This window comes from Olea europaea, unplaced genomic scaffold (assembly GCF_002742605.1).
Source record: "Olea europaea var. sylvestris unplaced genomic scaffold, O_europaea_v1 scaffold1520, whole genome shotgun sequence".
In the NCBI taxonomy this organism is placed as follows: Eukaryota; Viridiplantae; Streptophyta; class Magnoliopsida; order Lamiales; family Oleaceae; genus Olea; species Olea europaea.
Window position 1 is genome coordinate 197,882 of NW_019232785.1, and position 27,449 is coordinate 225,330.

Consider the following 27,449-nt stretch of genomic DNA (forward strand, 5'->3'; position numbering starts at 1 on the left):
AAATCATGATTTATTAGAATATTTATGAAAAAATGAATTATGGAAGCTTAAATTTTATAGTTGAACCTTGTGTAATTTTATTGATTTAAGCTTGTATTGATACAAATATATTTACATGGTAACATTTATATTTAAAAACTTTCAATTGAAGTGTTATTAAAACTTTATACAAATATATTTATTTTCATTTGTTTAATTTTTTTATTTTATTTTTTTGCTAAAATCGTGATTTAAGATCAAATCAAACTGCAAAAAATAGTTTGATTTAAAAAATAAATTGTAAATGTAAACGAAAGAGGCGCAATGGCTCACTTGAGAACAAACGTTTTAAAAACTAAAATAGCCAAGCGAAAGGTGAAAGGGAAGCTCTCCGTTGCTGCTTCTAGAACCTTACCCCAAATTGATGAATATGAAACCTTTTCACTTATTCAAGTTGAATTGAGGGACTAAAATGCAAATAAATCCCCCCCCCCCCCCCCAAACAAAAAACAACCAACCCCCCCCCAAAAAACCCCCCCCCCCCCCCCAAAAGTAAACTGCCACGTTCCCAGCTCATTTTTGCAAAGTCCATGTAGAATTAATTTTTAATAGATTTTAATAAAAATCGATATTACATGCCCCATAATATATGTAATTAAAATTAATTATTAATTTTGACTTAAATTTTTATCAAAAATTTAATTGACACAGTAGAGGGACAAAAGCTCAAGTACAGTTAGATAGGTTTACGTGTCCCCCCCAAGATATGCGTCTCGACAACATTGGATGGAACCGGACAGCAAAGCTTGGCATTGTCTTTGGATAGAAATTGTTTAACAAATGACTTATTACAACGCGTCAATCTGTGTGACCAAATGATATTTTCTTCTCAATGTTCACACAACCTTATCAATTATTTAATTTCTGTCCCTGTCATCAATGCAAATTATTCTCACCTCATATGATGAAATATTAGATTGTACTCGCTTTTTAAATGATTGATTTTTAAATTAGTACTAATGTACATGGAAGATTTAAAAAATGCTCGAAGTCTACATGGTACTCGATCCGAGCATTACATGTAATTCACTTACCATATTCATACACAATGAACGTAGATAAGTTACACTCTAGAAGTAAATCCAGAGATTACCTTGTTTCGAGAGGTGATTCAGTAAAGTAATTCGTATAATCTCGAACGTCCCGAAAATACCTTGAGAAAAAGGTGTTGTACCGTATGATGTGGCGAGTGACATGATAAAGCATGAAAAACATTTTTATCAACCAGCCCGGAATCTTGGACATCAGTGCCATCTCAAAGGCCCACGGGTATTTTGAAACACACACGTCCTCAATTGCTGTACCATACATTTCTTTAAAGCTGCAATCAACCGACTAAAGCAGCAAAAACAAACATCTTAAAAGAATTTGGGAAAGAGCTTTTAATTCATGTCTAATATTAACAAGGCGAGCAAAAACAGCAGCAGACAGAGATTTAGTGATGAGCAGATTAAGTCACTGGAGACCACTTTCGAGGTGGAGTCGAGGCCAGAGCTACGCATGAAGCAGCACTTGGCTAAAAAGCTCGGGCTACAGCCACGGCAGGTTGCGATATGGTTCCAGAATAGAAGGGCTCGATCAAAGCCGAAGGAGCTTGAACGGGATTATAACGTGCTTAAAGCCGATTATGACAAATTGGTTTCCCAGTTCGAATCCATGAAGAAAGAGAACCAAGCCCTGCTCATCCAGGTATTATACTAGCGTGGCATGTTTGGTAAGGTTATTGAACGGTACTGGATAGTATTAAAGATATAAAAGACTTGTCCTGTCCAGTACCAAGTACCAAACATGCCCATGATGTTTAGCGGAAATTCAAGTGTCTTGTATATTTCGACATACATAGCAGTTCACTAGATTCTATGATCACCAGCTGCAGAAACTGAAACAGGCTGAAGGAAGGAGTGACGAGCAATTTGGAAACGAGAACATGAAGATTGAAACTTTGGAACAGACAAGGTTTCTTCTAGAAAACGACAGCCCTGAGCTTGGCGTGCCCTTGTGCAATGATTTTAGCAGAAAGGTTGACTACTTGTGGGATGATGCTGATGATCATCCGGAATTGGTACAAATGGCTGATGGTTACTTGACATCGACAGATAATATACACAGTTTTGAATCCAGTTGCCTTATGGATAATTCCAGTCATAGCGGAAATGGTGGTCAGGCTTTCAATTTTTGAAACCAAGATCAAGGACCGTTTCGGTTTTTGTTTGTTAGTGTTGAGAGCAAGGTCATGTAAATGAGTCGGACATTCCTGCCAATATAATTGGTCAGTGAAACTTAATTGCCTCAGCTGAGCACAAACTTCCAGTGTGTTTGATATATAGGAATAGACAATTCTAGTGATTATTATTATTATTTTTTTTTTTTGCCCCTTTTGTCTTGATACCATCCATTGTCGTCCAATCCAACTTACGAATCCTGCCGCAAATTTCTTGAACATAAGCTGTGATCATGAGGGCAGAATCCAGGATCAACAGCAGATTGCTTCTGTAGATCCCTCACTCTCCTGCTGTTGGCCTATCTCATGTCCCGCCAAAGTGATCCGAGTACCAAAATAGACACATGACAGAAACAGAAAATGCATGTCACAACTTGTGTGCACAATTTAGTTTCATTTTTTTTTTTATCATTTTACAAAATTGCCAGATATTAGAGAATTCGTTAATACAAAATTGCATGAGGGTATTCACTTGCATCATTGTAGTATTCACTTTCTTCCTGTTTATAATCTATCAAACGTTCAACGTGGAATTTTAGAATTCTAACAAGGCAGTGAAAGATTTCTCGGATGAATGATTAATGCAGAAAAATCAAGATAACCATCTACAGCTCATCAAGCATCATCTGTCCAACTTAAATTCAACATATATTTAGAATATTGTTGGTCCCCAAATCGATTCTTTTAACAAAATATTTTCAGAAAGTGAAAGATTGCATAATGTAAAAATCGAACACAAGGAATTTTCACCCACCAACAGGTTTGGATGCTCACGTGTTTTAAGTACTACTCACTCATTTAGCATCTATTACATAGATATTGCTCCATATCACTAAAATCAAGTCAAGATCAGTTTTTACAAATGTATTCTTCAAGTATTTCTCTCGCCTCACGCAGAATAGTTTACCAGAGAAATCCAACACTCCAATCTCACAAATATTCAAAATTACAGAAACAATGAAGAATGGACTAGAGAGAATAAAAAAAAAGAGACGAAAACCCTAAACGACACCCACACACAAAACACACTGAAAATTGGCCGAAAAAGGTCATATGGCCCAGAAACCACAGATCGAACTCCCAGTATTGTGCGCCGTGTAAGGCCAAAGCACCAAAAAGTCAACCGGTCAGCAGTCAACCAAATTAGTGAGGCACAGTCAACATTTCAACAAATATTACATATAATGAGGAATCATACTGAAAATTCAGATACTATACAACAATATTATTTATCTTTCATGGTAAGAGTGGGGTGGGTCGGTTCAATTCGGTTCTAAAGAGAATCGAATCGAATCGAATCAAAATTTTCGGATATCTAGTAAATAGAATCGTCGGGTCCAAATATAATTATGGAACCGTTCGGGTTCGATTCCGTTCGGTTCAGTTCTATACTATAATTAAATTTTTTAACTTTTATAACAACATTATATAAATACAACAAATGATACATTCAATGGCCCCCGGGGCATAGCCTAGTGGTGCAAAGGATAGGAGTAAGGTTATTTCACGCCTTGCTGGTAGCCGAAGTGTGGGGGTTCGATTCCTGAAACATGGAATTGAACTCCTTGTAGGCACAGTGTACAGACAGCTCTTGTTCCCTGGCCTGTTGGAGTACATCTTGCGATTTACCTCCCTCACAAAACTCTAGGGGCGGGGCGGTGGGGCCCTCAAGGTTGGGGTTCAACCTTTTTTTTTTTTTTTAAACTAATGATACATTCAATGGTTTTGGAATGCCATAGACTAGTAGACTACTTTATTCAAATGATTGCTACGGTCAAAACTTCGGTCGGCGGAGGTCGCAACTTCGATCGGAGGTCACAGCATCGGCTGACTATTAAATAGGTTTTGAAATGTCAGTGAGGCTGCGAGAGTGAGTGCGAGAGTCGAGACAATGTTATGCACTTTAGTGTAAGTGTTTAGAGTTATTTAGTAGATTGGATCTTGTTGAGCTAAGAAATGAAACAATAAAATGGGTAATGACGCCAAAAATTAGAAATAAAACAAATTATTGGGCAAAAAATTTGGATTTAGAAATTGTTAATTTGTTAAGAAAAAATTAAAATTAAAATTAAAATAATTTGATTTACTCAATATAAAAAAAATTAGAAAGATTCGGTTCTTATTCGATTCTTCGGTTCTTGGTCTAGAACCGAGAACCGAACCGTACCCGTCGGTTCTCAATTCAGATACCCGTTCGGGTATTTAATTCGACAAGAACCGTCAGGTTCGGTTCAGTTCGACTTGAGAGATTTGTCCAGCCCTATTTCATGGTGTGAAATATTCTATCATTTCCAATAGGTGGTTTTTTTCCCCATATCATTACAATTCTACGTGAAGAAAAAGAAAGAGAAGAAAAAGCTAACTCGTATTTAGTTGATTTGATTAAGCACATAATGTGAGTTACAAACATAAGACATGTAATTAATTGAATTAACCAGGTTTGCCGAGACCATAGGTTTCTGTTGACCCCAAAAAATGTTGCCAACAGATGTCGGACTCACCCGCGCACATGTGAGCAAAAGTCCAACACGCTAATACACGTGGACGGTCTAAAACAGACGGATCGAGGGCGTGGGAGTAGCTCAACGGCGCGGGACAAGAACGTTCGGAATCTGGCGGAATGTTCGTTGATCGATTGTACAATAATTACCAATCGATGTTTGCAAACGTGTGTCCAAATATGTATGAACTCGTTTCTATTGCAAGATAATAAGAAAGAGAGAGTTGAGTAAAGTATGGTTTCTTGTATTGATTCTTGCATTAGCCTTTGTATGGGGTACATGGGGGAGTATTTATAGTTTCACAAGTTAGATTGTGACCTTTGGTTCGGGGTACACGTGGCCTCATCCGATTAATTTACATGTCAAATTGTAGGCATCAGCCGCACCTAGCTTGCTATACATTTATTGATTGGCAGAGCCGCCTCTACTAGTAACAAGACTTAACATTACACTCATGACAAATCTCCTATCAATCATTCAAGTAAAATCTTTGTGCAGAGGATCTCTTGGGAGAAGCGTTTATGGAAGATGCTACTTTGTGATTCAGAGGCTGCTATCTCGGCTATAGAGGTTCGACCAACTGGGCCTCATCCACCTTCAAAGGGCTTCGGCATATGGGTTTCGGAAGCTCCTCAAGAGGCAATGATAGATGAGCCTCGGTATATATGGGCCTAGGCTTCTGTGGGCCTCGACTATGCAAATTACCTCGACTTCAGTGTCACGTGGTTCAGCATGAGTTGGCTGTGGGCCCTGGTGGGTTGCCCAAGTGTGCAAACACATAACAATAGTCTCTCAAGTCCAAGTATAGTCATTTATGTAATGCGAGGACTTTGATGAAGTAAGGCTAGCCAGTTAGGTCGAAAGAAATTTTTGAAATTTTTGTACCTCAAATAATAGCCCTTCAAGTCCAAGTATAGATATTTATATCATGGTTGGAGTTAGAAATGTGCCGTTGTAGAAGAATGTTGAAAATTGTTACAAAAAATGATGAAGCCGAGGTAGTTTGAGAACCGAACCTGCGAGGATTGTGGAGGCTATATTATTATGAGGAAGCCGAGGTGGTTGAGAACCCGAACCTGCGAGGCTTGTGGAGGCTGAATTCTGATGAGGAAGTCGATGTGGTTGACAGCCGAACTTGCGAGGCTTGATGGCTGCATTGTGATGAGGAAGCAGAGGTGGTTGAAAATCAAACCTACGAGGCTTGATGGCTGAATTGTGATGAGGAAGTCGAGGTGGTTGAGAACCGAACCTGCGAGGCTTGTGGAGGTTGGAGGCTGAATTCTGATGCTCATTAGTAATGATTGTTCCTCGACAGTTGTGTCAATTATTTGATGTTTTACGCATATTTTCGAGAAAAGGTGGCTGGATCGTTCAACTTCCAAGGTGTCTGCTACCGTCGAATTAAAGTTGTAATTATGATCACAGCTGGAGATTCTAGAAGCAGACGTATTTGGGGAGGTGCCTGGAGGACACGCTTGAATCTGAAGTGTAGGTTTGAAAAATCGTTTAAATTCTACGCCTCGAATTTGGTTTAGAATGAATGGTTCAGATTCAATGGGCTTTGATCAGACGGCTGGGGCTCATCCTGGCCCTTTATAAAAGGCGAGAGACCCCCATTATTCTGGATTTTCAACCTTTGCAATCTGATTTCTTTTTAAAAAGCTCAAGTTTTCTGGCGTCCAAACAGTTGATTTTCTTGTTTTTCGACGTTACTTCGTCCGCGTAGTCATTTTCCATAGGTATTTTCAGAGAAAATTCCTTGCATTGAGTTCATCCTTTTCTGATATGGAGTCCACCTCGGGTAGGGAATTAGTAACTGTTGCGTCATTCGACGAGGGGACCTCAAGGTCGAGCAATATGCTATGACCAAAGAGCCAGTAGATTACAGTGAAGAGTGGGGGGCATCCAGAGTACCTTCAAATATGACCTTGAAGAGACTGGGAGAGATTAGGGAGAGGTACTGTGTACCTCATTATGTCGAAATGTTGGTGCTCGAGGCTCATGAGCGCGCCTGCTATCCAAGGCCCGGATGCGTGGCGATTAGTGAATACCTGTTTAAGGCAAGTATGCGTCTTTCTCTGCACTCCTTCCTTAAGGCAGTGCTTAGGAATTTATGTTGTTGCCGACCCAGGTTCTGCTAAATGGGTGAAGCCAGTTGGTTGGCTCGTACTTTCTATGGAAGGAAGTGTCACTTGGGGAAGATATGCTTCTCCATGTCTTCATGACCTTGTTCCAGCCTAGGGTGATAAGTAAGGAGTCAAGAGGGTGGTATTACTTAACTCCTTGGGGGGCTCACGGACCATTTGTGGTGGGGCTGCCTTCTTCCATCAAGGGGTGGAAGGAATCGTGGTTCTGAGTGAGGAGCAGGGGGCATGTAGTGGAGGGAGACACGGTCTTGGCTTGCACAGTACCGACCCAGTACTACGAAGCTCGTAAGTCTCCCAACCTAAGTAGTTTACGTTCTGTATTCAAAATTTTATTTTTCTAACTGTTGAGGCTTGCTGTGTAGATAGTAGTACGAGGTTCGAGCTGAGCAATGAGGAGTTTGAAGTGATAGAGGACATTTACAAGAGACCTCTGAAATTTCGGCACTTCGACCACCTCATCGACCAAAGCCGCTACTTCATTGACTTTGAATTGATGGCCTCCAAAGGTAAAAGGCTTGTATACTTGTGTATTTCTTGCTTTTTGTTTCGATGTTGATATACTGACCTACTTTGCAGACAAGTGCAAGAGGAGGGTGTACCCAGCCCCGGACATGACCTCTATCCTTAGGGCCACATCCAATGTGACAACGAGGCCCCTGAACCTAGGGTCAAGTGGTGCAAAGGAGGTTTGGGGGAGGGTGGAGCGACTCTCCAAAGATAGCAGTTCCAGGGCTGTTGAAGAGGGGACCCCTCAGTGGCCGGAGAAGGCCAAAGAGCCTCAGAGAAAGGACAAGGTCCCCGAGGAGCAGAAGAAGAGGAAGTTGGGGCACGTCACCAGCTTATCTGGGAAGTTCGGGATCTCTGTGTCCCACGAAGGAAAAGAAGCCCCTCAACCGAAGTTCCTGGAGGCCACCTTAAAAGTGGTGAAAATTGAAATGGTGTGGCATGCTGAGGCTGAGGAGGCTGCTGCGAGGAAGGCTGCTGAGAAGGCAGAGGATGAAGCTGCCAAGCAGAGGCCTGCAAGAGTGCAAGGAGAATCGTCAAACTTCTTTGCTGGGAGGGAGGAGGTCCTGGCCCCGGCGTTGGTGAAGGCTACGGAGAGCTTCCATAAATTTTGGACGGACCGGTGGCTGTTGCACGCCTCTTCCTGCGACGTGGTGGACTTGACAAGGGCTTTTATGAGCCAAAGTGTGAGAACTTTTGGCCTCGCATTGGAATGCAGGGAGGCCCTTACTAATTTTCAGACGAGGACCCAATCATCGGAGAAGAAGGTGACTTCCCTCGTAGAGGAGCTGAAGAAGGCCAGGGCCAAGGCAGAGGAAGTGAGGGCCCAAAAAATAGAAGATGTGGCCAAGCTAGAGTCTACTTTGGCCTAGATTGAGGCCTTGAAGAGAAGGTCTATGAGTCCCAATGCGAGGTGGCTTCCCTTACTAAGAAAGTGGAGGTCTCCAATAACCACCAAAAGGTGACTGCTGAGGCCTTGGAGAAGGCCAATCTGTAGCTCGCTGGGGCTCAAGACACCTACAAATTCTTGGAGGGCCAAATAAAGTGATATGTGGATGAATTGGCTAAGATAAAAGAGGAGGCCAATGTGGCGAGGAAGGAGGCAGTCAAAGACTACACTGCCAACTTCCACAACACTGAGGAGTACAAGAGCTTCAGCATCTACTGGAGGAATTATGCTTATGCTGAAATGATAGAGAGGGCTGAGGAACTCTTCCCAAATCAAGACCTGTCACAACTTAGGTCGGAGTTTGTGGATGAAGTGTCACAGACCCCAGCTGATGAAGTAGTTGGGAATGAAGCAACGGATGCAGAAAAATGGAGTTATGATGCTCAAGCTGCCAAGGCACCTCTGCCATCATCCGAGGCTTAAGATAGTTTACTTTTCAGTTAATTTTGATGTACTGGCCTCAGGCCCTCCTTTTGTAACTGATTGAAAATCAATATAATCTTTTTCATTCAATGTTGTTCTTCTTCCAAGTGCATTGGCCTCGTTAAGTAATTAAACTTAAGATTGATTGAAGAAATAAATAACCTTGACTTGATACCCCAACTCCAATCACTTAAGCAAGTAAATTGTACTTAAACTTAATAACTGTGACCTGAATAGATCTTAAGACTAGAGGTCTTTCAGCTAAAATGAGAACATTGCTATGTCTGATTGAAAAGGTAGTTTCGTGAAGCCCGTAGTGGTTGAGACTTGTGAATCAATGGGTAAAGAAGTTCGATCCTCGTTCAGGCTTCCCCCCTTGACTTTCAGTCTCCCCAAAGGGAGGCAAGTTGTGTGAGCCTTGGAGTTCAAGCGAGGTGGCAAAGAGATGGGATGTTGACCTCTCCTCTGAGGTAACGATGCTTCCCAACATGGTGGATGATTCATCCATGTTGAGGCTTTTCCCAGTGGCGTTCAGTCTTGCCAAAAGGAGTCAAGTGGCGTACGCCTTGGAGTTCAAGCGAGGTGACCCAGAGATGGTGCTGACCTCTCGTCCGAGGTGACGACGCTTCCCAACATGGTGGATGATTCATCCATGTTGAGGCTTCTCCCAGTGGCGTTCAGTCTTGCCAAAGGGGGACAAGTGGCGTGCGCCTCGGAGTTCAAATGAGGTGGCCCAGAGATGGCTCTGACCTCTCGTCTGAGGTGACGACACTTCCCAACATGGTGGATGGTTCATCCATATTGAGGCTTCTCCCAATGGCGTTCAGCCTTGCCAAAGGAAAGCAAGTGGCGTGCGCCTCGAAGTTCAAGCGAGGTGGCCCAGAGATGGCGCTGACCTCTCGTCTGAGGTGACGACGCTTCCCAACATGGTGGATGGTTCATCCATGTTGAAGCTTCTCCCAGTAGCGTTCAGCCTCGCCAAAGGGAGATAAGTGGCGTGTGCCTCGGAGTTCAAGCGGGGTTGCCCAGAGATGGCGCTGACCTCTCGTCCGAGGTGACGATGCTTCCAATATGGTGGATGGTTCGTCCATGTTAAGGCTTCTCCCAGTGGCATTCAATCTCGCCAAAGGGAGGCAAGTGACGTGCATCTCGAAGTTTAAGCGAGGTGGCCAAGAGATGTCGCTAACCTCTCGTTTGAGGTGACGACACTTCCCAACATAGTAGATGGTTCATCCATGTTGAGACTTCTCCCGATGGCATTCAGCCTCGCCAAAAGAAGGCAAGTGGCGTGCGCCTCGAAGTTCAAGCGAGGTGGCCCAAAGATGGAGCTGACCTCTCGTCCGAGGTGACGACGCTTCCCAACATAGTGGATGGGTCATACATGTTGAGGCTTCTCCTAATGGCCTTCAACCTCGCCAAAGGGAGGCAAGTGGCGTGCGCCTCGGAGTTCAAGTGAGGTGGCCCAGATGGCGCTGACCTCTCGTCCGAGGTGACGACGCTTCCCCATGGTGGATGGTTTATCTATGTTGAGGCTTCTCCCCTTAACTTTTAGCCTTGCCAAAGGGAGGCAAGTTGATTGAGCCTCAGAGTTCAAGCGAGGTGGCAAAGATATGGGATGTTGACCTCTCCTTCGAGGTAATGACGCTTCCCAATATGGCGGATGGTTCAACCATGTTGAGACTTCTCCCAGTGGCGTTCAGCCTCGCCAAAGGGAGTTAAGTGGCGTGCGTCTCGGAGTTTAAGCGAGGTGGCTCAGAGATGGCACTGACCTCTCATCCGAGGTGACAACGCTTCCCAACATGGTGGATGGTTCATCCATGTTGAGGCTTCTCCCAGTGGCGTTTACCCTCGCCATAGGGAGGCAAGTGATGTGCGCCTCGGAGTTTAAGCAAGGTGGCCTAAAGATGGCGCTGACCTCTCGTTTGTGGTGACGACGCTTGCCAACATGGTAGATGGTTCATCCATGTTGAGGCTTCTCTCAGTGGTGTTCAGCCTCACCACTGGGAGGCAAGTGATGTACGCCTCAGAGTTCAAGCGAGGTGGCCCGGATATGGGATGCTGACCTCTCCTCCGATGTGACGACATAGTGCGACACTTGAATTCAATTATGGACAATTTTATTGAATCATGGAAATGTTACATGAGTTGGGAACGATCGTCCAGCGAGGTAGTACATTCATTGATAATAGATTCGGAGGTACTCAATGTTCCATGGACGGGGTTGTGCCTTGTCGTCCATGTCTTCAATCCAGTATGTCCCAAGTTGAATCTCTTTCTTGATTCTATACAGGCCTTCCCAATTCGGATCCAAGGTACTAGTGCTTGGTTCCTTGGAGAAGAGGAAGACTCTTCTAAGGACCAGGTCGTTGATTCAAAATGACCTCTTCTTCACCTTTGAGTTGAAGTACTTCTTCATCTTTCTTTGATATGTGGCGAGCTTCAGCTAGGCGTCATTTTTTCTTCACTCAATGAAGTCGAGGTCGCACCTCCGAAGCTCGTTGTTTGTTATTTCAATAAAGGAAGTCCGACCTCGATGGGGTCATCGCCTCAGTTCCCAATGCCATGAGGAAAGCTGTTTTCCCTATGGGAGTCCTCGTAGTGTTTCGGATTGCCCAAAGCACTTGTGGCAGCTCATCCACCCAGGCCCCTTTTGACACATCAAGCTTCATTTTTAGGACGTGTTTTATGATATTGTTCACAGCCTCAACTTGACCATTAGCTTGTGGGTGGTGAGGTGTGGAGAAGTGCTTCTTGATGCCAAGTTCTTCACACAAACTTCTGACCTTGTTGTTGTCGTTGTCTGAGACGATTGAGTAGGGAATCTCGATCCGGCATATAATGTTCTTCCACAAGAATTTGGAAGTGTTTGCTTCTGTGATTTTTGCCAGTGGTTCAGCCTCAACCCACTTCGTGAAGTAATCAATGGCCACAATTGCAAAGCTCGCGCCTCCTCTACAACCCACTTCAAGAAGGGCCAAGGGGTAGAGACCGTGGTCAAATCTTGCGATGGTTGTCTTTGGATAGGAGAGAATTGTTGGCATTTGTCGCACTTTCGTACAAATTGGAGGGCATCCTTTTTCAAGGTAGGCCAATAGTACCCCTATCTCAGTATTTTTTACGCCAAAGATAGACCTCCAGAGTGGTTGTCGCAAACTCCCTCGTGAACTTCCCTTAAGAAGTAGGTAGCCTCTTCTCCTCCCACGCATCGAAGGAGTGAAGAGGAGAAGCTCCTCTTGTAGAGTATATCATCAATGAAGAGGAAATAAGTTGACCTCCTCCTTAGCTTGTAAGCTTCATGCTTATTAGTGGGAAGTACCTAGTCCTTTAGGTAGGCTACGATGGGCTGCATCCAGGTAAGAGTCTCGGCCACCCATATCACATTGGAGGCCTCGATTGATGGTGTGAGGAGGTGCTCTATTGGGACTACTGTGAATAGTTTGGAGTCCTTGCTACTTGCAAGTTTGGAGAGTGCATCCGCATGTGCATTTTTAATGCGGGAATCTGGATCAACTCAAACTTTTCAAAGAATGAGATGAGGTTTATCACCGTTTTCAAGTAGGAGGCCATGATTTTGTCTCTGGCTGTGAAGTTGTCGTTCACCTAGCTAACGACCAGCTGGGAGTCACTACTGATAAGTAGCCTCTTCACTTGTATTTTTTTTGGCTAATCTAAGGCCCGCAAGAAGCGCCTCATATTCTGCCACATTGTCGGTGGCCTTGAACCCGAACCTCACAGCTGAGTTCAGCTTGTGACCTTCCGGGCTGATGAGGACAACTCCAGCACCTAAGTCGGTGTCCCCAGTCGATCCATCCACGAATAAGTTTCATGTAGGGGCTCGGCATTTTCCATGATTTCATCCACCTCAGGTAAATTGGCAAATTTTGTCACAAAATCAGCCAAAGCTTGGCCTTTGATGGCCGTCCTAGCCTTAAACATGAGGTACCGCCCATTTCAATAATCTTCCTGAAGCATTGAGCTTTTGAAGTACCTGCCTCAGGGGAAAGTTTGTTATCACATGTATGGTGTGGGCTTGGAAATAAGGCCTCAATTTCCTGGAAGTCATGATCAAGGCCAAAGCAAGCTTCTTCATATTGGGGTAACGGGTTTTCAACGATAGGAGTGCTTTACTTGTATAGTATACGGGGAGTTGGATGGTCCATTCTTCTCGGATTAGAACCGCACTGGTGGCCTCATTGGAGACAGCCAAATACAACTGAAGAATCTCGTCGGGCTTCAATTTCGAGAGGAGGGGGGTTTGCCCTAGGTGCCTTTTCAGGCCCTCGAAGGCCTCTTCACATTCCTCGGCTTATTGGAACTTCTTCCCAGCTTTCAACACTTTGAAAAATGGGAGGCATTTGTCTGTAACTTTGGAGACGAAGCGACTAAGTGCGGCCACTCGCCCAGCCAAGCTTTGTACCTCCTTTGGCTTTTGGGGGACCTCATCTTGCATAGGGCCTCAATCTTCTTAGGGTTGGCTTCAATTCTGCGTTGGTTGACCATGTATCATAAGAATTTTCTAGAGGCAACTCCGAAATCACACTTGAGAAGGTTGAGCCTTATCCTATACCTTCTCAAAATTTGGAAGGTGTTGTTGAGGTGCGTCACGTGGTCCCCAACTTTCAAACTTTTCACAAGCATGTCGTCTACGTAGACCCTTATTGTCTTGCCGATGAGATTCACAAATATTTTATTGATGAGCCTTTGATATGTGGCCCTGGCATTTTTCAACCCGAAGGGCATCATCTTATAGCAATAAAGGCCTCTGTCTGTGATAAAAGAGGTGTGTTCCTCATTGGCCGGGTGTATGGGAATTTGGTTGTAGTCGAAGTATGCGTCCATGAAGCTCAACTACTCATGCCCAGCCGTGGAGTCTACCAGTTGGTCAGTCCTTGGTAGTGGAAAATTATCCTTCGGGCAAGCTTTGTTGAGGTTAGTGAAATCAATGCATACCCTTTATTTTTCGTTGTGTTTCTTCACTAAAATCGGGTTGGAGACCCACCTCGGATAGGTGGCCTCCCTGATGAAGCCATTTTGGATGAGCTTCTGAATTTCTTCCTTCAGGACCTCATACCTCTCAAGTTTGAGGGATCTTCTTTTTTGTCTGTATAGGGCAATTTTAGGATCAATTTTCAAGTGGTCGCAACTGACCTTGGGGTCTATGTCTACCATGTCCTCATGCCTCCAAGCAAGGACATCAAGGTTCCTATTTAGGAAATCCTTGATCTTTTTTTTTCAAACTGTTGGACAACCCTTTGTCCACTTTCAATAATTTGGATAGATCTCGGGGGTCCAACGAGAAGCTTTCAAGTTCCTCAATTGGGGATGCTTGAGGTTCCTGTTCAATTATACGGAGGTTAATCTCATCGATGACCAATACTTCCGAAATGGATGGTATGTCGATCATTTCCACATCTTTAGGTTCAGAGGGAGCATCACCTGGGATATCAGCCATGCCTATGTTGGCGATAATCATATGGACGTCCTGGGGCTCTACCTTTCTGATGGAGCTTAGATAGCACTCTCTCGAGCCTCTTTGGTAGCCTCTCACCGTTGCCACCCCGTTTTTCGTTGAAAATTTCATGTATAGGTGGTGGATGAAGGTGACGGTTCCCAATTCCTTTAGAGCTGGCCTACCTAATACTCCGTGGTAAGCCGATCCACTGTCAACAATGAGGAACTCTATGAAGTTCATTATAGTTTGGGAAGACTCTCCCATCTCCACTGCAAGGGTGATCTTTCCTCTCAGAGTGATGCTATCTCCGGTAAATCCGTACAAGGGAGTGGTAGTGGACGTCAACTCATGGTCCAGTATCATCTTGTTGAAGGTGGACCCGAATAGAATGTTGACAGAGCTACCGTTGTCAACTGGCATTTGTTTGAGTCCATTCCAAGCTATGGCCGCTCTCACCACAAGTGCATCACAGTGGGGGTAGTGAATTCCTTCAGCATCCTCCTGGGTGAAGATAATAGGTGGAACTTGATTCCTCCGGGAGCTGTGGTCCACAATATAGCTAGTAAGTGGGGGGTGCTTAGCCTCACGGGTGTAATTCTTTTTAGCATTCTGCGTTTCACCACCCACATATAGGCCTCCAAATATGGTATCCACCTTGTGGATAGGGGCCTCATCCTGAGTTTTTTTATTTCTTCGGTGTCTACGCCTTCCCTGGGCCTCTCTGCATCGTGTTCCCTTCGTCATAAGGAAACATCCCTTTGATAGGGAGCGACCTCTTCACGCCCAGGTTGGTTTTCGTACCTAAGTGGGGGCCTGTTCGCCTGGGGCGATTCATTTCTATCCCTAAGGAACTCTCATTATCGGCTTGGTTCATTTGGTAATCCATCAAGTGGGAGGTCGACCCTCTAGTACGCTGTCTTTGCGGAGGTGGGAGGCATCTACTTGCCCTATTCCTATACTCAATCAATTCTTCATTGATGATCTCCCGTCTCATCATCTCGAGTAGGGCGTCATAGGTGGTGAGGTCTTGATTTTGCACGTCCCTCCAAAATAGGGCGATCATGTTTAGGCCTCCTCTCAGTGCAGATAATGCCTCACGGTCGGTGACTTGCACACAGTACGTCATCTCATCAGTGAAGCGTGATAGGAAGCACTTCAAGGACTCCCCATGTGCCTATCTCATATCTTGGATATGTTGGATGAGAGCCTCTCCTTCTTTGCTCACAGCAAACCTCTTCAAGAAAGTGGTCTTGGATTCGAGCCAGCTTCTTATGCTCTCAGGGGGTAACCTACTCTACCAAATTTTAGCTGCCCCTAAGTTTTAAGTGGAAAGCTCTACATTTCACAGCTGGGGTGGCACCCCTTAGGCTCATGTGAGTTTTGCAAGCGTTCAGGTGCTTCTCAGGGTCGCCTCTTCTGTCATACTTTGGTATCTTAGGCATAACATAGTGGTTCGGGACCTGGGCACTTCTTAGTTCCCTCGAGAATAGCAGATTTTCATCATCATCGTCCAAGTCACAGGACCTCTGATGCTCATCTGAATTGTTTTCTTCGACCTCATACCTTGGTGGCTGGTGAAAGGTTTTGAGACGGTTCCTAGCCTCCTTTGACGCCTATTTCTAGGCGGTGCAGCATGGGGGGCATTTTCATACCTTTCTTCCGGCTGTTAAGGCATTGGAGGTGGGACCTGTGGCCTTGTCCAATGCTCGCGAGGTTGTTGTTGCCTAGGCCTCAGTTTTGCAGGGCTGATTCTGTCAAATACACTACCTGACCTCCTATGTCTTCGCTCTTGCTCATATGGAGGTGGGAAGTTATCATGGTTTAAAGGGACCTCGGTGGGTCGCTCTGAAGTGTAGTTGGAAGAAACATCAACTTTCACTTCCCTTTCAAATGGACTTCTACCTCGGCTATAGTCCGGCGAGGCAACCCTCTGACGTTGAACTTCATCTTCTTGCTGGTAGTGCCCTTGGGGGGCGTATGGAGGAATGGGGAAGCCTCCCTGGCCTTACATTTGGGCCATGAGTTCCCTCATAGCCATGTTCTGGCTAGCAATGTCCCTCATGTTGGCTGCCATGACGGCCATTTCTCTTGATAGCCGACTATCACTCGTATTCCACCTCATCTATGGTGGTGGTAGAGTCAGTGCCGAGCTGCTGGAAGGGGCACACCTACGTTTTCTCTTACCCTCCTGGGGGGTGTGTCTTCGTTTGACTCATTTTCTTTGTTTGACCTTCAAATTTTTGCTAAGTTGTGGGGCTTCCTCTTATTCTTTTCAAGAACAAATCCTTTTTTCAAGGGGGATGCCTAAATGTTCCTCTTCTACAAGCTTTCACCATAAGGTTGTTTGTGGTTATTGTATGGATTCCCACAGACGGCGTCAATCTGTTGACCCCACAAAATGTTGCCAACAGATGCCGGACCCACCCGCGCACACGTGAGCGAAAGTGCAACACGCTAAGACACGTGGACGATCTAAAATGGACGGATCGAGGGCATGAGAGTAGCTCAACATCGCGGGACGAGAACGTTTGGAATCCGGTAGGATGTTCGTTGATCGATTGTACAATAATTACCAATCGATATTTGCAAACATGTGTCCAAATATGTATGAACTCGTTTGTTTTGCAAGATAATAAGAAAGAGAGAGTTGAGTAAAGTATGGTTTCTTGTATTGATTCTTGCATTAGCATTTGTATGGGGTACATGGGGGAGTAATTATAGTGTCACAAGTTAGATCGTGACCTTTGGTTTGGGGTACACGTGGCCTCATCCGGTTAATTTACATGTCAAATTGTAGGCATCAGGCGCACCTAGCCTGCTATACATTTATTGATTGGCAGAGCCGCCTCTACTAGTGACAAGACTTAACATTATACTCATGACAAATGTCCTATCAATCATTCAAGTAAGATCTTTGTGCAGAAGATCTCTTGGGAGAAGCGTCTATGGAAGATGCTGCTTTATGATTCGGAGGCTGCTACCTCAGCTACAGAGCTTTGGCTAACAGGGCCTCGTCCACCTTCAAAGGGCCTTGGCATATAGGCTTCGAAAGCTCTTCAAGAGGCAATGATAGATGGGTCTCGATATATATGGGCCTAGGTTTCTCTGGATCTCGTTTTGTGGGCACCTCGACTTCAGTGCCACGTGGTTCGACATGAGTTGGCTGTGGGCTCCGGTGGATTGACTAAGTGTGCAAACACGTAACAATTTCAAATCTCAGTCAACAGTCTTCACCTTTCACATCTTCATTTCTTAACATGCTTTGGGGTAGAGAGGACCATGCCCACCATTGAGTATTTTTCTTGACTAGACAACCTAAACGACCTAACAAAGTTGTTTGAATGAGTTCGAAAGATTAATACATAGACGTATATTGACTCAAAATTTAATGCGTTGATTACTTCTTTTCGATTGTTTTCCTTTTCCTTCCTAAGTGCCAAATCTATAGAAATTAGAACCATTTGCAGAATATTTGGTTTCTTGAATTCTATAGATGATATTGTAATTAACAAGTTTGGTAGGTCCAAGTTGTAATTGACAATTTTCTAAGTCAAATCAAATCCTAGTTGAATTGTATTAGGAGTTTATTGAGTTATAATCAAAATAAAAATAGTTAAGAATTGATATTATAGGTCTTGAAAGAGTCCAAGATGTCCAAAAAGATCACATATGACTAAGGAAATACAATTAGAAATCTATAGGGTGTCAAAGAGTCGTACACGTTATGCTCCAAATTCTTAGTCGCAACTTTCAAAACATTTCTCCCATAGAAAAATTTCAAATTTGGAAAATGCTAACTAGAAGAATTGCAGCCCTTTGAGTTATCTTCTCAATGCACCTTGAATCACCTCAATCTGATATCAGAAGAAAAAGTTACGATGAAAATACTGACGACTGCTCAGCTGCCACTCGCTCAGCAATCCTGTTTTGCTTCAAAATTTTGATTTTGAACCCCCTTTCCATCCCAAACACTTTCCACTATATATATCATATCATATGAATGTCCAAAAGTGTGTTGAATCATAATTATTCTATAGAGATCTCAAAAACACAACTTATGGAAGGATAAAATGGTCTTTGTTAAAATTTTAATCCAATTGGATGTGGAAGGCCACATGGCAACCCCTAACTGGTGGATGGACCTTCACTCGAGTTGTGTTAGTTTAAAAAGAATATGGACCATTGGTTTAGATGAACGGCTGAGATTAAACACTTGGTTCTGAAATTTTATGGAAGGCAATGATTTGAGTAATTCTTGGCTTTTGGTTTTCTGAGAGTCTATTGTATTTTCTCTCTAAGTATTTTCTTCTTTCGTCTTCGTCCTGATTATTCCTTAGATCTCTCATGAGATCTTAGTCTTTTACTGAAAACTTGTGAAATTTGTGGTGCTACAATAACTCTTTGGCCTATGAGAATGGCTAGTAACCTGTATAGTGGTTAGGTTGTGGTTTTCGGCGGTTTTGTGTTGACTAGGATTGGCGATTTTGGAGATCCTATTGGATCATGGATCAAATCATGTTTTGATTTGGATTTGTTGGAATATTGTACTCTCTTTTGGACATCTTTTATGCACTTAGTAGTGGGCTGTTCTCTGAGTCCCCCAAATTAGGCATTTTTGCTAAACTAGGTGAACAATATGGTGTTTTTCTTTGTGCTTTCTTGTGTGCTTATTCGATTTTTCAGTTTGTTAACTATTTTGATTGGGAAAAATCCCTAACAGATCCAAATCAATTTCATCGATTTCAAGATTCAACCACCAAATTATTTGATTCATAAATTCATTCAAATTTAGATTTGATTGAGATCGTTGATCAAACATCAAACCTATTTTTGTCAATTAACTTTCAGAATTAATGAAGTTTTGGAAAAAGGCGCTCAGAGTTCTGGAGTTGCGGAATGAGGTTCCATTGGAACAAAGTTCGTTCTTGGAAATCCACATAAGATAAACAATACCAAAGGTTGGGAGCTGCTGTGAGGAGCATGCAATCCAGGAGGGCCATGATGATTACAGGAAGAAGGTCCAAGGGAACTAATAGTTAGTCAGGATTGTTTATAGACCATACTGTACAACTCATCGTTTATGGTGGATTGTTTTGATTATTTCCAAAGGTTTTCTCCGTGATCATATTGGTGTTATTTACTTTAAGCAATTTACAAACTTTGGTATTCAAATATAGGATAAATTGACTTATTTAAAATTATCGTCTAGGAATAATTAAAAAGTGATTTGTTGCTTTTAATTAATCATTTTCACGCGTTGTGTCTAAATAAATCGATAATCTAAACTTTCAAGGTTCATACAAGAATTTATTTCTCGTAGTTAGAGGAGAGACAATTTGTGATCTTTAAGGGTTCTCCTTAATTAAAGGATTTATGCTTTGTGATATTGTAATACTTAGTGCAACATAATCTTACAATTGAACCGGTACATATTGTTATGTTAAGAGCATGTGAACTTTAATTGACGCAATTAATATTACTCTTTAAAAATAAAGTTGGAAATGCAGAAATTGACTTCAATAGTGGGTGGGAACAGAAAGGACGAATGAATCTAATGGTCATAATTAAGAAAAATAAAATCAATTCAATTTTATTGACTAAACTCTCACGTTGAAAGATAGTAGTGATAAAGCGTAAAACCGACAAGAGAATTATTTGTGGATCCCGAAATTTTCTCCAATCATTTGTTTAGAATGCTAAATCTTAATTGCTGTACAATAATCTCCTGTTTGTAAGTATTAATCCAAAAAGATTAGCCACTCCTATTGTGGATCATAACAAGCCCAAATTCAATAAATTAAAAGTCAAAATGTGACTCCATTGTTTGATTAATTTTGTTATGTTGTTGTCTAATGTGTTTGTCCAGTAAATTTAAAAAGAGGAAAGAACAATCTGCCAAATCCTAACTGTGTTTTGGATCTTCTCGTTTCAGAATTCTTCATTCATTTTTTATTTGAGATTTTGATTCGAAGGAATGAAGAAGTCTGCATTTTGACGAGCATGCGTATGTCTAGTCTACGAATACTTATAATAGATAGTCGTTCATAAAATAAAAGCTAGTGAAACAGTCGAGTCCAAATCACCAAATACATATGGTGGATTTCATTGTGCTAACTCAAATAGAAACATTAACAAACACGCCTAAATCTTCTGGAAGAAACCTGAATCATTAAGTCGGGAAAGTGCCTTCTCGAGCTGGCTCCATTTCTGCTCCAAGGTGCCACTGTACCCAATTGACATCCTCACTAACCCAGGCGAAATGCCTGCCAATGCCTTCTCTTCCGCATTCATTTCACTGCTCGTGCTACTCCCAGAGCAAGACATTAAGGTCTCGTAGTACCCCAAGCTAACAGCCATAAACCCAAATTGAGAGCAATTTTGTAACAAGTTCATCAAACGGTTAGCCCTTTCCTCAGTTTCCATATCCACGCATAGAATTCCCCCATAGCCATAGTCTTTATTTGCCAAAGACTTCAGAATGAAATGATCTGGATGATCTTCTAGGCCTGGATAGATAACTTTTAGGCCCAGTTTCTTCATTCTTGTGGCATACACCAGGGCCCGATTGCAGTGCTCTTTCATTCTCAGGCTCAAGTGAGGAATCCTTTCCGAAAGTTCAAAAGCAACTTTTGGATTCATCGTTGGGCCCAATAGCATAAGAGCTCCTTGATGAAGATCCATCATGGCATTCACTAGGCTTGCCGGCCCACATACAGCACCTGTAGATTTCCAGGGTGGGTTAACCAACATGTGCAAAGAAAAGAAGCAGAATTTGACCCAACTTCAATTAACAATACCACAAGCACTACAAGTACAAGCTTTGAAATTACAGGTACTCACATACATGGGGATGGAGTATTTATGGGATAATTTATTAATGAGTTTGGTCCCACATGGGACAAACATCTCGTGTGAAACCTGTAAAAGGCTCGGCAGAGTAGATTTATCCAATTAAAACCTTTAGACAATCTTAAGCCCAAAAAATAAATAAATAAATAAAAATTTGATCAATGAAATACGAATCTATGTTGGAGATTTAAGCCCAAAAAATAAATAAATAAATAAAAATTTGATCAATGAAATACGAATCTATGTTGGAGATTCTCATCATCAACATGATTATCCATATTACTAAAGATAGAATATAAATATGTAAAACTTTCAGCTTATATTAAAACTTGAACTTTTAAAGAAAGAAGTTCAAGATGTACACATCTTCAATCCAGAGCTAAGTGACGTCACCATGTTTGTTATTCTGGACTAAAAAAAGCATCCAGACTCTAGAATCAATACATTGCATCCCCTCTTACTTCTATTAAAGTATGATATCCTTTCGGAGAAAAAATCCCATCACATGATGTTGCCTCACATACAACATTTTATTTTGGACCCACTCGTGTGACAAATCCAACCATAGTACTATATCTGTGGCCATTACACTGGCCAGGCTAGAAGGTGGGATGTGATCAAATTATACTTTAGTCTGGAAATCACATGCATGCTTTTCGGACATACATTTGGATCCATCTGCCGAGGGTCATGTTTGTGTTTCAATATATATATATATTATCAAAAAAATTACAAAAATCCTGCAAATCCCAGGATTAAATCCAGGGGTTGAGGTGGCGAAATCTCAGCCCTTGGTGTAAAGGGGCGCGGGCCCCATGTATTAAAAATCAAGGGCCGAGGTGGCCTTGGCCCTGGAACGGAGCCCGGGATTGCTCTATAGCATCATTCAAAAAATTATTAGAACGAATATGACACCTGATTAAAGAAGCAATATAAAATTTCAAAAGTTAAAAGAGTAGATTCCAAACTAGTGGGAAGAGGAGCTCGAGAATTTGACATCATAGTGTTCTTCACTTCTAAAGGGAAGAACAAGCTAAAATAATAGCGAAAACCAGCTTTACAATGGCCCTATGGTGTGCTATATTCTGCTTCCTCGATTATGAAATTTTATCTAAAACCTGAAATATTTAGAGAACAATTATGTCACTAAACAATTTTATTAATAGGTAGTGACGAAAAATTATACTAAACATTTTGTTTGATTTTAATATCATGTTACGGTTTTGAATAATAACATGCAACTCAAACCAGCCAATTACAAAAAGATCAAAACATAAAGGAAAACTAGTGTTGATTCTTGAAGATGACTAGTTAAAATTGAGTTCAAACTCTGCTAAATTAAATAAATTTAAAATTTTAACCATAAAGTTAAATACCTATCAGAAAATTCTATCATCGATATCAAGATACAAGTCAAAGAAAATATTGAAATCAAGGCACATAGTTATCATATCGCCTAGTGACACGTCCAAATACACGCGTTGGATATATGGACCCAAAAAGAGCATACCAACGTAGGCTAAAAACAGCAAATTAATGAACCAACCTGCAATGATGTCGGCCCCACCGCTAATGTACTTGGAAATGCTATGAATCACCACGTCAGCGCCCAACCTCGCCGGCGACAACACCATCGGTGCAAAAGTGTTGTCCACCACCACCAAAACGCCCTTATCATGCGCTATCCTGCACAGCTCCGGCACGTTAGCCACCGCCAGAGTTGGATTCGACATAGACTCGAAGTACAACACCTTAGTTTTGCCTTCCGTGATAGCTTCCCTAACCATTTCGTGATCCCTAATGTCCACAAACGACGTCGTTATGTTGCATGCCCTAGGTAAAAAATGTGTCAATAGAGCGTGGGTGCCGCCGTACAGTGTACGAGAGGCGACCACGTGTCCGCCGGAGCTGCAGAGTTGGAGGAGCACCGAGGAGATGGCGGACATGCCGGAGGCTGTGCAGTACGCCGCCTCGGTGCCCTCAAGTGAAGCCATGAGACGGCCGAGATTCAGAACGGTAGGGTTAAAATGGCGGCTGTAAATAAAAAAGTCGCGATCGGGGCCAAGCTCGCCAGAGAACATACGGCGCATGGTCTCCGGTTCCATGACGGTGAAGGTGGCGGAAGCCTCAATTGACATGTTTACGCCACCATGCTCGCCGAACTCGTGGCGGGTATTAGATATCGCCGCCGCTGGGTCCTCCCATATCATTGGTTTCATCGCCTTCTTGGCTGCGATGAAATCTTCTCGATCCCATTGATCCTCGGATCCCGATCTTTTCTTGCTAGAGAAATTGAAACCATGGTGACCAATTCCTGTATCTGCCATTGCCAGAATAATTAAAATATTTGGCGGTGGGAGGTTTGAGTTGATGGAAGATGATTGAAGAGAAAGGAGAGGTGTGTACTTATAGCCAGCAATGAATGGTAAAAAGGACGTTCCCAAGAAAAGGGATTAAAATTAATTGTCGTGTTTAATTTTTTAATTGTTTTATCATAAACACACGATACTGTATTTATGTCAATAACAATCACCATTCTGAAATGATGTCATTTGCAATCGCTCACTACAGTAATTGTCGTATGTGGCATACACATGGCAGGTAGTTATTTAATGCATTAATGAGTAAAAAAACTACCACATTAATGTATCAAATAATCACCTTTCATGTGTATGTCACGTAGGGCGACTGTCGCAATGAGCGACTACGAATAGCATTAATTACTCTTCTGAAATAGATTATTTCCAATTTAATAATTATTTCTGTCTAATTCTATTCAATTTAATTTTTGTATATTAAGTAATCACAAAAACATTTTTATTAATAACGTCTAAATTCACGTGTCAAATATTATCGACCATACCGTGAATACTTTTAGTACTATACAAACCATTTCTTCAATTACGTCCAGATTCAAACATACTATGAACATTCACCAGAAAACCTTGGTAATAGTTGCGGCAGTTGAAGTCAAATCTGTGTACTGTTAGACGATAACCTCCTATTTTATTGAAATTTTAATTTTAAATTAAGTCAAAATTAATAATTAATTTTAACTTTTCAACCACACATTCATCAACTTTTATCAAAATTTTACAAAAAATCAGATTTTAATCCCCGGGGCTTAATTTTAAAAAGTTGTTCCTAATTAATGAGAATTATTTAATTTTATGGGTTCAGGTAATCTTTATTTAATGATATTAAAAAAACTATTAATTATTTATTATCAAAATTCACTCAATCTAATTAAATATACTTTTAAAATTCATTTAAAAGCAATGCTAATCATTGATTAAGAGTTGAATGGCCATTTAATTAGCAATCATCTCGAGTCGAAATAATCGCAATTGCATACTGGGTGGCTTTTGCTATTTTATTACTGAAAGAAGTTTGGGACTAAATTGAAATTTAAAAAAAAAAAAAAAAAGTTCAAAAATCCAGGATTAAATTGAGATAAAACTATAAGATTAGTGCCTTACACAGCAATGCTTTTAGTAAAAGCCCTCCCATGGAAATTGCCACGTGAAATCTACTGCTATGTGGAAGATGGAATCTTTCAAATATGGAATAACAACAATCTTTCAAGTATGAGGTGGTAGAAATAGCCTTACTCATTCGTCTGCATTTGGCTGCGTCTAACTTAAATCTGTACCTTTATTTTGTTAATATTGTTTGACAAATTGGATAACTCTATTGTCTTTCTTTAATTAATCGATAATTTTTATTATCATTAGTACTAATAAAATATATTATTAGACCAAATTTTATATAAGGGATTTATAGAATCACAAATTGGAATAAAATTCTGGCCATAAGAAATCTTTAATTTGATTGGATCATAGTAAATTAACGTCCAATAAAAAATTATTATCAAATTTAGATAAATAAAATGACATAATGAATCTAGTGGTCTAAAGTTAGTTGTGCGACATAAATAAACATGTGTATCAATGTGCCCTTGTTTTTCTTTGTTAAACGTGAAATAAGTATCATGATTTGATCTAGTCATCAAAGAGATATGTTGGTGAAAGTACATTGAATACATACCATTTTGCGTTTTTAAATTAGTTTTGTGTTAGGCTATTTGATCTTATCAACTTTTAGTATTGGCCAAACTACTTATTAGAGATTTCCCTTCAATTTCTCTCAATGTTTATTAGTTTTTTTCCAATCACAAAAGAACAAGGATGAAAATAAGTATTTATCGAGAATGTTGTCACAGCAATTTTTCACTTGCCACTTCTTTAGATCTGATGGGGTGAGATGGTAATTGTTAATGCAAAGAATAATCCAATGGAAGCAAAGAAAGTGTAGGATTGGGAAGGATAAGGGTGGCAATTGAACCGGGCTGCTTGCAAGCCTCTTGGTTCGGCTTAGGAGTAACCCACATCTCATTTTGATGGGACCGCGAGCCGAGATTTATTTGTAACGTCACGAGACGAGATGAGTCGGGACTTGCCATCAAATGCTAGTGAGTTTCTCGAGCTGGCTCGTGAGGCCTGCCTATAATATGTTTAATTAAGGGACAAATTCATAATTTAGGTGTATTGTTTACACCAATTCATAGATCAGGTACATAGTTTAAAAATTCAAAATTCAAGTATCTATATAATTAATTGAAAATATTTATTAATTAAATATAAGAAATTCACGGTTACTCGATTAATTGTCACAGATTCATAATTATATGTCACAAATTTATTTTTTAGTCACAAATATATCATCAAATTAATTTGTCACAAATTATTTTGAAATCACAAATTAAAAAATTTTTTAGATCACAAATTATTTCGAAGTCACGGATTATTTCGAGGTCAAATTAATTGGTCACAGGTTGTCAAATTTTAAGGTCACACTTAAACAGTTGGTCACAGATAACTAAATTGTTAGTTACATACGCCAATTTCTTGATAAAAAAAATCAAAACACTTTTGACTACCACCACCAACACCACCACCAGTTGCATCGCCGTCAAAACTCCCGTCGCCAAAACTAATACCACCTCACCACCAACAAAACAGATACAAAGCCAACACCCCAAAAAGCCATCACTACAACGTTGTCACCACTTCACCATCTCCGTTACCACCACAACTACCATTTCAACCAACATCCATTCATGGCCAACCCTATCATTCCAAATATCGCAAATAGCACCGCCTCACCATCTCCACCCCCGTCGTCGCCACCAAATCCACCCCTTCGCCGCCACCAAATCCAGATGCTGCACTTCCAAGCAACTTCCAACTCTTATTTTACCTCCATCTCCACCTGTCAACCACAATAGTCGCCACTAGATCTGCCACATTCAAAACTAAACCAAATCCGCCATAATACACTTAAGTTGCGACTGCAACACCTACCGTCACATTGTCCCACCGCTGGAGCATGAGATCTAAAACCACTACAGTGTCATCATCTGCAATGTCGAGTGCAAGCAGCTTGACAGCGCTAAAGCTATTCGCACTCGACAAAGTTGTTTGCACTCAACAAAAATGCAGGAGAGAAATGGAGGCCAGTCGGCGCCACTGCATTGCACAAAAATGTCGAAGAGAAATCGACTGTTGTCACTGTGTATTTAGAGAGAGAAGAGAGAGACGGGAAATGTGATTAAAATTAGGGTTTGAAATCGGTTTATTTATTTATTAATACCTAAATTGTGAATAATAAAACTTGGCCCCTGATTTTTGAATTCTACTTTTTGAACATCTGGAATTTTGTAATTTCCTCTTTAATTAATTATTGTATGGACTTTGCTTGGTGTACATAATTTTTTGTACACTAAGGTGTCTCACACTCACATGGGACTCACATTTTATACGAGCATGCCCCATCCCATGTGAGTGTATGGATACCTTAATGTACAACTAATGTTATCCTTATTGTATATTTCCAAATGAATGTCTTCTTTTATTGTCAAATGGATATTTCATATTTATAAAGATTGGAATCAAATGTATACTTTTATTTTTTTGTTCAAACGATCGTATTTAAAAGTTTTTAAAATTTTGAAGAAAAATAAATAGTCAATTTTCTCCATTCTCCTTTAAAAAAGGGTTGATGAGCTAGCCTAACTCGACAAGCCTAACTTTTATGGAACGAACAAAGTCGGTTCGGTCGACTTGACTCAACTTGTTCTCGCCCTTATTGAGTGTTAGAATTTAATTGTATTGACAATTTTTTAGACAAAATGACTAATATAAAAAATTGTAAAAGTCAATGAGTCAATTGGAATGTTCCATATATGAACTAGGTATCTTAGCGTTCGAGTTTGGAATAAGGAGAAAAGAGTCGTCAAATTTACGCTAGCCTATCGCCTATTTGATGCTTGAGCAAAAAAAAAACAAAAACATTGTCGCCCAAC

At 41.3% G+C, this 27,449-nt stretch overlaps 3 protein-coding genes across 4 annotated transcripts; 1 reads left to right on the forward strand and 2 right to left on the reverse strand.

The window, feature by feature from the left end:
- Positions 1-1,256: 1,256 nt before the first annotated feature.
- LOC111376570 (homeobox-leucine zipper protein ATHB-12-like) lies at positions 1,257-2,407 on the forward strand. 2 transcript variants are annotated; one of them, XM_022999536.1, is made up of 2 exons: positions 1,257-1,728; positions 1,928-2,407. In XM_022999536.1, exons 1-2 carry the CDS (start codon positions 1,429-1,431, stop codon positions 2,216-2,218), a joined length of 591 nt encoding a protein of 196 aa, XP_022855304.1. In that variant the 5' UTR covers positions 1,257-1,428; the 3' UTR covers positions 2,219-2,407. The 2 variants fall into 2 exon arrangements, with proteins under 2 accessions (XP_022855304.1, XP_022855303.1); XM_022999535.1 differs by having other exon boundaries at positions 1,263-1,728; positions 1,910-2,407.
- An 8,887-nt stretch (positions 2,408-11,294) lies between these two features.
- LOC111376559 lies at positions 11,295-11,990 on the reverse strand. Its single transcript, XM_022999525.1, has 2 exons — positions 11,744-11,990; positions 11,295-11,584 (listed from the first exon to the last, which is right to left on the reverse strand). The coding sequence occupies exons 1-2, from the start codon at positions 11,988-11,990 to the stop codon at positions 11,295-11,297; spliced, it is 537 nt and encodes a 178-aa protein (XP_022855293.1).
- Positions 11,991-20,258: 8,268 nt separating this feature from the next.
- LOC111376571 (methionine gamma-lyase-like) lies at positions 20,259-23,481 on the reverse strand. The gene is made up of 2 exons (XM_022999537.1): positions 22,632-23,481; positions 20,259-20,955 (listed from the first exon to the last, which is right to left on the reverse strand). The coding sequence occupies exons 1-2, from the start codon at positions 23,410-23,412 to the stop codon at positions 20,378-20,380; spliced, it is 1,359 nt and encodes a 452-aa protein (XP_022855305.1). The 5' UTR covers positions 23,413-23,481; the 3' UTR covers positions 20,259-20,377.
- Between the last annotated feature and the right edge of the window lie 3,968 nt (positions 23,482-27,449).